Below are 9,937 nucleotides of genomic sequence, written 5' to 3'. Positions count from 1 at the left end.
GAGTCATTGTCCCATTTGTCAATATCCCACACTCTCTATGCAATCAGAAAACGATTCCAACGACACTTACCAATCCTTCCCCTTAAATAAATACACAAAAGCCTTGCTCTGATTGCTCTGTATTTATTCCTGATACACATGCTTCTGCTAGAGAGTGTTTTAGGTGCTGGCAATTCACAGGACTCCTTAGAAATGCTAGAAAGGTGCTCTTGTCTTTGTTACAGGAGTGATGCTGTATTCTCAATCATATGTTTCCGTATCATCTTTTGATGACCTTTGTGAGAGTTTGATATCTTAATTCTAGTAAGAATCACACATTGATGCATTTATACCTGAGCTCCAAGCAGGGCTTAAATGGGCTGCTGATGAAATAACCAGTGGAATGCATCTTTAAGACAGATTATTATCTTATCTGTAAAAGATGGAATCATAGGCATGTATAAACAGAACTTATCCTTTACTGTTTGGATTACAAAATGTAATTGTTTTCCTCGTGAATGATCTCATGCCAAATGACTGAGCTGCCAACAACAACAACAACAACAACAAACAGCATGTGTGTGTATGTGTGTGTGTGTGTGTGTGTGTGTGTGTGTGTGTGTGTGAGAGAGAGAGAGAGGGAAACATTATATTGTAGTAATTTTCCACAAGAGAAATTTGGTTGCTTTATGTTTCACCATGTAGCAGCCAAAATAGCTTCAAACAGATTTCATCTACTAAAAGAAAGTTTGCTGGTTTGAGAATTATTAATGAAAGAATAAAACCCAATCTTCAAGGTAATTTTTCTTTTATTTAAAATGTTAACTCACAACGCATTATACAATGAAGTGAAGACCTTAGAATCACATTAAAACTTTAAAAACATCTCTATATAGTCACAACACATGAAACATGCTGCAGGGATACAGTTTTATACCAAATCTTAGTACATTTCCACCATGAAAACAGATTAAGCACAAGCCTGTGAGTTTCCTTTCCTTTAGCAGTGGCTGACGTGACTGCTTCCAACAAACAAAAATGACTTCTTTCTTTGGAGACTGTATTTCACTTTCATTGAACACTGTGCCTTGTTGAGGAATTACCACTGGCTTCTATGTCTGAGGGAGTCCTATTAGAATTCTAACACACTTTCACAACACATATTGGCACGATATGAAAAACAGTTTTTTGAGTTTTCAACTCAAAACAATTGTTATTAAATAATTATTCCTCATAGTGCATGTCTCATTTTACCTTTCACTGGCCACTGACACAAATGAAGCTCAATAAATTACACATTAGCTGGTTTATTTACGTCTTCTTTCATAATCCTGCATCGCACGCCTTTCGTAAGCCACTGAGAACAAAGAGAACGTAGAGAGTTTTTTAAGAGGATTCACTGAGGTAAATAAACTTCAAGACATAGGGGAATTTATTAAAAACTCATCATGACTTTCCCCCCTCCACTGAAGTATTTCTAGGAATTTTATTTGCATGTCCTCCAATCTTGCTTCAGTCTCCATCCTGATTGGAAGTGTTCTAACCACAGAATTCTTGGTTGTTCAGCTTATCTGCCATATACTTTGTGTCCCCAAAGCACATTCCCACAATCTGTTGCAGTGTTACTCCCCAACAACTTTCTTAAGTATGGGCAGGCCCCATGGGGATTTATAGAATGGATAATTCCTCAAGTACAGGAATAGAAATAGCAGGATAAAAGCAAAATGTGAAACTTCTATTCTAGGACAGAGTCAACAAACTACAGGTCATGGGACAAACCCAGCCCACCACCTTTTCTTGAAAATAACATCTTGGGGCACCTGGGGGGCTCAGCTGGTTAAGCGTCCAACTTCAGCTCAGGTCACGATCTCACAGCTTGTGGGTTTGAGCCCTGCATTGGGCTCTGGGCTGACAGCTCGGAGCCTAGGGCCTGCCTCCGATTCTGTCTCCCTCTTCCTCTCCCTCTGCCCCTCCCCGATTTGCACTCTGTCTCTCTCTCAAAAATAAATAAACATTAAAACAGTTTTTTTTAAATAAAGAAAAGAATGTCTTACTGGAACATGGCCACACCCATGTACTATGGCTACTTTAGTATTATATTGACAGATAGGAGTAGTGCTACGGAGACTGCACAGCTCACAAAATCTGAAATATTTGCTATCTGACTCTTTACAGAAAAAGTTTGTGGATCCCTGTTATAGGAGTACCTAATGCTGTGAGGGTCTCCTGTCTTGTGGATACCTTCCAGTGATGGACTGTCCTTGTTCATTGTCAGTAGGTAGGGCAATTGTGCCACCCACATACAACACAGTTTAACTTACCTCCTAGCAGCCTAATGGCCTGTGAAAGATTAATCACTGCTCCAAAGGTACTTAACGTATGGCTAGCAAGTAATTTAAATACTCTATCTGGACTTAAAAAAAAGCCAGAATTATACTATATTACATATTATATTAAATTATATGCAATTTCAAGGAGGTCTGCAGTTGTCAGAGAAGGAAAAGTCCATTTCTCATCCTGCTTTGTTTGTATAAGGAGAAGGAGGAAGAGGAGGGCAAGCCCAAGTTCAGTTCCTGACTAGCTTCAGGTAACAGGATCTGACCTTCAGGGAAGTGAGGTGAAATAATGTAAACTAACCAAAGACTCATTAGTGTCAGCTGGAACATAATAGCCTCTTCCCCAGAAGCAGAATTTTTTTACCTGGTCCTTGAACTCTCCACAACTATATGTGTGTTCATAAGCTAATGAGGCGTTCTCTACAAAGCAGGGCTCTAGATTTCTCAGATTGTCAGAGGGGTCTGTGACCACAAAAGGCTAAGAATCAGATGTCTGCAGAACACAATCACAGCCTTAACTCAGCTGGTCATATGAAAAGATCTGAGTGTAGGTTACATTTTTGCCCATTTTTCCCTTTTACATTTTCTTAACTGAATGGAGGAGTGAAGATTTAGTCATAAATTGATTCTGATTCATTCTAGTGATTCTATTTATCTGTAATTATATGATTACCCTACCTACATTTAAAAGCATTTGATCTGTGTAAATTGCACAATATCTGTATTATTTGTAAAATTAACCATGTTCTGATACCTGTATTAATTCTGGAAATAGATAGCTGGTGACTAATAGGATTATCAAGAAGACCACAGTTGTATAAGAGCTGGTGTACATTTCTGCTACAAGCCAGGGTGGTTTAAATTTATATTCCATTTCCAAAAGCTAGAGGATAGCATGTGGTAAGATAATTTCAAGCTTTTCATTAGGCACATTGTTAACTTCTTCAAAATTTTAACTTGAGCAGCCCCAAAATTACTGACATGGGTATACGAATGTCATATCTAGATTTGGAAGGTACGGAACCCATAGTAGGGATACATCACTTTCACACAAATTTTTCAGATAATTATGCCAGCACTTCTTAGTTACAGATTTTCTAAAAACTTGCAATATTCTAAATGATTGAGTCATGCAGTTGCTTTCTAATTAATTACTTGATTAGTACTATAATTCTCTTTCCATTGAACGTAAAATAGTTTGAATAGCTTTCCTAAGGAACCTAATCATTATAAAAGCTGAATGTGCTTTACAAAAAAATCAGTCTCTATGAAAAGGATATAGGAATTACTTCACATTGAAAAATGGTATGGTGAGTGGGTTTTCAGATCTACGTATGAGGCCTTTTCACAGAAGACAAACTAAAGAGAGGCAAGGAAATATGCAGCCTTTATGGTAAGTGAAAGACTTATCCAAGATTAAACTGGGTTAAGAGAACTGTGGCATCCTTTCACGCTCAGTTTTGCAGCCGGAAGGGATCACAGCCCTTCAGGGTGGCTTGATCATGTTCCTTTTTGAAGGCACTGGGATGGACTATGTCATTCTCATACTCTCAAACATCCATCAGGATGTTTCGAGTTTGAGTCTTTACAACTTCATAAAGAGCAAGTGATCTGTATAAATGGAAATAGTGTTTTGTTTATGTTGTGCTGAAAGACTGCCGGATGTAATGTGTTCTAAGACTTTCAAATTACCTTGGTAGTAAGTGAAACCTGGTCTTATTTCACCACATACCCTTCCTCTCTTAGTTCAGTGAAGTTAAGTGTGGCTGATGTAACAAATATAAGGGGAAGAGTAGTAGACTAGCCCAAGGATTCAGGTTAAGTAAGAATTACGTGGGAGAGATGCTGGGAAGGCTGATGGTTTGAGAAAGATCGATGCATCCTGGGTGATATTAGCTTAATCAGCTACAAATCCATGCCTGGACTTATTTATTGCAGTTACATTTTTTTCATCACAAATACTCATTTTGAATTTATTATGCCTTTTTAGTACTTTGAAAATTAAGCTTTAGAAAAAAATATAGATTTAAGATATTGTCTATTTTCAGTCATGGTTTTATACATACCAGAATTTAAAGCTCTTTTGCCCATTAGTCCAACAAAGGAATCTGTTTTATGCCCTGAAAAAATACATTTAGGGGTATTTCAATATGTAGATCTTCGAGGAAATCAACGGTTAAAACTTGTACCGAAGAAAAGCAAGCTTTTGAATATATGCCTATATAATAAATACATAACCATTTCAAGTTTTGGGGAGACTGAAGAAATGATGATTCCTAATAAGTCTTACAAATGACATTAAATACAAAAGAAAGCATTTTTCTTAATTCTATGTCTAAATATTAGCAAGTACACTTTATTCATATTACATTCTATCTGCTCATATATGTTTTAAATATTGTTGCTATTTAAGCTAGCTTTGACTTTTAGGGGGTTAACTTCACAAACAGAAATATTCAAGTAGATGTCCTTGTGTCTCTGACTACGTTGTTATTTCTCAGGAGCTGAACCTTAGTTGAGTAGATCCTTGCACCTGATGATTATAAACTTCTAGAAGGTCACTATTTCTATTTTGTTGGATTTTAAAAAAATACTCCTTTTGGAAAAGTGTGTTTTCACACTAATAGAGCACATTTATTTTCATTATATAGAATTTTGCTATATACAATTCCCTTCAAAGTCAAATCTTTACAATGTAAATAGGAATAAGATTTATTTTCAAACATAAAGCTTTCGGGAAAGCTTACTATTTCAACTTTAGTGGCACAAGGTCTCGTGGTTTAAACTGTATTATTTGAGAATAGGACTGCTGTTTAAACGTGACTTCCTCTGCCAGCCAGTGAACCCAAGTCTAAGTAGGAGATGTGAGTGGACCCTGGGGTAAGTGAGTAGGATTGAGATGGACCCGGGGGGACTTCCTGTCAACTTGAGCTCTACTAACTGGAAAACTAAGATCTAATGAACGTCAAGTGCCACAAGTCTGCCATCTCCACTGCCCTATGAAATATTTCCCTGAACTTTGATAGATCAATTATGGGATCAAAAAACTGCATTTCTAGCTCTCTTTACTATGGATTCTCTACTCGTTCACTCGATCCTCTCAATTGGCTGGTGGATGACCCTAATGCATGATGTCCTCAGGAGACCTAGCAGACTGAAATGTTAGGAGATGCCTATAAATGCTTATTGTTATTGTTATTGTTTTTGTTTTTGCAGTGGAGGTGGTAAGGGATGGGAGAGGGTGTGTGTGAAAGGAGAGGACTCTGTTGTGGATTTTTACCCCTGGACTGAAATTCTTATCTAAAACTAACAATTTATAGGAGTTAAAGGATTTCTTCTTGCTTTTTTTTTTTTTTTTTGCACTTAAACAACAATAAACATTTATTATCTCACAGTTTCCATGGATAAGGAATTCAGCAACAGGTTAGGTAGGAGTTAAAAGGATTTTTAACATAATGCATCATTTTGGTAGGTAGCCAGGTCTAAAAAACAGCTTTGAACAAACCTATTCTGGATATAATTAATAGGAGTCTCCCCCCTTCTAATACCGTCTTCATTAAAAATACTAAGTCCTAAATTATTACAGAAGATATAAAATGAAATTCAATCTAATTTACCTTTGCATTGGTAAATGTCAAAATTATTCAAAATAATTAGAAACTTACTTTTATGAGAGATCTGGCCATGCCCTAGAAGAAAGAAAGGCCAAGTTAGCAGAGCAACAGATTTGTTTTAAAGACGCTACATTTTTAAAAGAGAATTATAAAATATGTTGATTTTTAAAATACCTAACATTTCCCATTCCTGTACTATCCTGAGGAATATAGCAGAACCATAAATGCTAACCAAATTGTTAATGATAAAAACAGAATAGCAACCAAAAATATTCCAAAGGGAGTATTTTTGAGGGCCTTCTATGGGCCAGATTTAAACCCAGAACTATTAGGCCCCTGAAGCCTAACAGTAACTGTTAGGCCACACCACCTGTTTTCATATAAGAACCATATCTCGGGGCGGGACTACTATTTGACATTCAGAGATGGATACAAGTCTATAGTTTTATTAAACAGGTATGACCAAGAATCTATTTCAGCCCATAAAAGACTTTCTTCACTTTTCCTACATGTGCATTCACATTAGTAAAATAAAGATTTATAGAAATGTTTACCATAAAGAGCCTTTAACAGGGCCACTTGTTTTTCAATTGAGGAATCTGACAAAAGATGAATTGACATTAACTATTTGCACGTTCCACTGATGTGACAAATAAAAGGTAACAATATTTCTATCACGAGACATGAGGCACCTGAATCTAATCTAACCCCAATGGTCTAAAATGGGTTTCCACAGGCAGTTAGCCCCCCTGGAGGCCCCGCGCCTTCCGCTTTGTCATTTTGGATCTTCAGTCAAGGCAGAGCTCAGCTAAGGCTGGTCTCCGTTCTTGATTTGGGTCACTCTAATTGTGTGAGGCACGCGCAAACGATCTCTCCCTCCCTCCGCGGACTGGTGTGTGTGTTGGTGGGTGAAGGCCAGAGTCGCTCCTCGGGGATATATCCATTTTAGGATGGAAACTTCTACTCAAAGAGCAAGAGAGACTGGGAGCTCTGAGAAGAGGCGACGGGGAGAGAGGGCGACTGCTCAGAGAGACAGAGAGAGGGATGGCTGCCTATCTCACCAACATCCCGTTTGCCCATTAATCCGAAGAACTGCTGAGGCTTGGGTCTCCGGGCGATTCTCTGCACAAGACGCTCAAAGGGCTCGGGCAGCTCCTCCTGGGGGCGGACGCACAGACATACGAGCGTGTAGGCAACCAGCGCGTGGCGCCGGGAAACCCGAATCATTCCAGTGGTGCGCGCCAGCCTTGGGAGAAGCTCGGCTGCGGGCACCACCGCCGCCAGGGCCCGGAAGCTCGCCCCAAAGGGAGGCGAGAGGAGGCCCGGCTTCCCCGCGCCGGGGCGGAGTGGGGTCCTAGCCAGGGAGCTCCCTTCCTACACCCCTCCCGGCGGAACTCGGTTCTAGCCGCGCCTCCACCCCCCAGCCCCGCCCCCGATGGTTAGCAGGCGGCGCGGCATCCCCGAGCTCTGCACGCTTTCCGCTTTTTGCTCCTAGCTTGGAGACCCTCCGCTCATCTGTCGCGCGGCCACCTGACTTTCTCTGGACTCTGGCGCGGGCTTTGGAGACGCCTGACCGCCCTAAACGCACACAGGTGTGTGGCGGGAGTGGGGAGGGAATGACAACGCTTTACTGGAGACCTGCACCGCGAGACTTTTACTGTTCCCTCGAGGCGCGCCCCCTTGCAGGAATAGCTTGCGAGCCCAGTAAAAGAAAACTCGCGGCTCCGTCCTCGGGTCAGCAAAATAAAAGTCAAGGCTGGAAGCTACCTTCCCACCCACCCCGCCCTTCGAAGCCCCCAGCAACTTGCCCTTTGCCCCTGCTTCTACCAGCGTTGGGCGCGCCCCCTTCTGCCGCTGCCCAGCCGTTTCCAAACACCCGGTCCTTGCAGGTAGACTGGAGTCCCCGAAATCTCCGTTACCCCAGGATGAAACCTTGTGAGGTTTTCAGCCTTATGAGGACCCCCCTCCCCCCGGGAGTTCCCGAGACCCGACGGCGCAGACCCCGGGAGGAAACTTGGGATCCTGGGCACAAAAATATCGTGCGGGCCCCGGGGAATGGCGTTCCTTTACACACACACCCCCCCCCCCCCTCCCCGCGCGCCTCCACCGCCCCTGGTCGCGGTCACGGTGTCTCCCAGGCTAACTAGAATGTTATCGCAGGGGAAGTGATGGCCCCCTAGGCCTGGAAAAACGGCGCGCGCCGGCTGGAGACCCGTTCTCACCTTGATCTGGGCGCTGTCGGACCAGTAATTCAGATCATCGTTATCTCCGATTTCTTCTGCGAACAGTTGAGTGGAGATGAGAAAAAAGACGGCCAAGGCCACTATGATTTTCATGTTGGATTTCTGGGAATTGTGGGGAGGAAAAAATGTACATATTGGGGATGGTTATCCAAGAGTTTGGGCAGCATAATTTCTGGTCCCACAGCCAAATCAGGGCCGATTGAACCGAGGGATAAAAAGCCTAAAGGATACCTTGTACGCCTTAGGAAAGATAATCATGCCCCAAAGCTTCTCAAATCCCTTTCTCCCTGGAACCCGACTCCTTCCGCCCCAGACCCACCGATTCATACCTTCAAGCCAGCAGGCTCTGCAGGTGGGTAACAATGAGGGGCTTTGGCGTTTGGGATACCCGTCGCCCCGCTGTCCCCCCGCAGTCCTCCCGCTGTCCCTCGCTCCAGCGGCCCATCCAGCGTGGCCACCTGCCACCTCGGAGCGATGCGCGGCGCGGGCACTTACTGCGGCGGGCAGGCCCGAAGGATTCCTCTGGCTGCTCTGAGCGCACGCGGGGCGCTCTGCGCTCTCGGTCTCCGAGGTGGTGGTGGAGGCAGCGGCGCGCTCTTTTGCCCGCTCGGTGCCGCGCGGTATTTATCTGAGCCCCGACGAGCCCCGAGGCCCACGTGACACGCTCCCCACGCGACTTTCTGCTCAATATTTAATTAACCGCCTCCTCTCCTTTCGCTTGCGTCTGATTGAGAGTTTCCGAGACGGTAACCCGTCGGTGCCCATAACATCTGGACCCAATTGGGTTCGAAATGACGCAACTTTGGGAAAATCGAGATCTCGCCATCCAATCCCGAGCGGCCCGTCTTCTTCCGTCTGCAGAGCTGACGTCCCCTCCCCTCTCCTTCGGAAAGAGGTTCCATGACACCTGAGATTACTCATCAAAATTGAGCAAAGTGACTCATTCCTCGGACTTCCGTAACTTTTTTGTCCCTTGAGACGTCAGAATAAGTTGCACTTTTAAGGATGGTCAAATAACTTAAGGTATTAAGATACTGTCGTCGGAAATTATGCTAAGAAGAGCATTTCAAATGGAAGGAAAAGGCTTTTTTTTCCCCCCTTCTATCTCATCTGCAGTGTCTTAAGTGTTTCTGAGATATAGTATCTTCTATGAGCAGAGCATCCTTCTCCCAAACCAGATAGAATACTGGCGTTTCTCCAGCATTACAAAAGGATTTTCAGTCCTATAGCATTTCAGAGGATGGAAAGCAGATGTATTTTACATTTTGGAGAAAGGAGAATTTAAACGTGGCGATACACGTAGAACTTTTGTATCAGTGCCATCCTAGGATATCTTTTGTTCCAAGCTAGCAAAATCCTCTTCCTTCACACATCCAGGAACAGGGGTTGGAAGAGGACGTTTTCTGTTCTCTCCTACCCTTTCTCGCTGAAGACTAAGACACCGGCGAGACCATGTACAGGATCCTTACTGGATGTCATTAAAGGATTCTACAGATCATCCACTGATTTCTCCTGTATATGAAAATAAGTGTAATGAAGATGCTAACTGGATGGTCATTAACAATATGAAACTATTAGACAAATAATGTCTGTACAGAAATCACAGCTTTCCATGAGTCCATGGTTTCACCTTGCAGACACATTTCTTTCATCTCTAAATGAATCAAATGAGGTATCTTGGGTGCAGCTGTTTTCTCCTCTTTGCTAAGTAAGTATTAACATTTTTCAATTAATTCTGATGTGTTTAGTATACCGCATAAAGGAA

The 9,937-nt window shown here is 42.6% G+C and overlaps 1 protein-coding gene across 5 annotated transcripts; it reads right to left on the bottom strand.

The window, feature by feature from the left end:
- Nucleotides 1–770: 770 nt before the first annotated feature.
- Nucleotides 771–8,927, bottom strand: TAC1 (tachykinin precursor 1). Of its 5 annotated transcripts, none has more exons than XM_019443397.2 (7): nucleotides 8,668–8,911; nucleotides 8,152–8,274; nucleotides 6,991–7,087; nucleotides 6,484–6,528; nucleotides 5,981–6,004; nucleotides 4,382–4,435; nucleotides 771–1,336 (listed from the first exon to the last, which is right to left on the bottom strand). In XM_019443397.2, exons 2-7 carry the CDS (start codon nucleotides 8,263–8,265, stop codon nucleotides 1,287–1,289), a joined length of 384 nt encoding a protein of 127 aa, XP_019298942.1. In that variant the 5' UTR covers nucleotides 8,266–8,274; nucleotides 8,668–8,911; the 3' UTR covers nucleotides 771–1,286. The 5 variants fall into 5 exon arrangements, with proteins under 5 accessions (XP_019298942.1, XP_019298943.1, XP_019298945.1 ...); XM_019443398.2 differs by lacking the exon at nucleotides 8,668–8,911 and adding an exon at nucleotides 8,502–8,648; XM_019443400.2 differs by lacking the exon at nucleotides 4,382–4,435 and having other exon boundaries at nucleotides 8,668–8,922.
- Nucleotides 8,928–9,937: the final 1,010 nt, after the last annotated feature.

Source organism: Panthera pardus, unplaced genomic scaffold (assembly GCF_024362965.1).
Source record: "Panthera pardus isolate Hobbes unplaced genomic scaffold, ASM2436296v1 HiC_scaffold_8, whole genome shotgun sequence".
In the NCBI taxonomy this organism is placed as follows: Eukaryota; Metazoa; Chordata; class Mammalia; order Carnivora; family Felidae; genus Panthera; species Panthera pardus.
This window is presented reverse-complemented; position numbering and strand designations above follow the sequence as displayed.

Coding starts and splice junctions, on each gene's coding strand:
- TAC1 (XM_019443397.2), bottom strand. CDS start 8,265: ATGAAAATCATAGTGGCCTTGGCCGTCTTTTTTCTCATCTCCACTCAA. Junction 6,529..6,990: donor AATGGGCAAACGGGATGTTG/GTGAGATAGGCA, acceptor ATCTTTTGTCAG/ATTCCTCAATTGAAAAACAA. Junction 6,005..6,483: donor CCTGTTAAAGGCTCTTTATG/GTAAACATTTCT, acceptor TCTTTCTTCTAG/GGCATGGCCAGATCTCTCAT.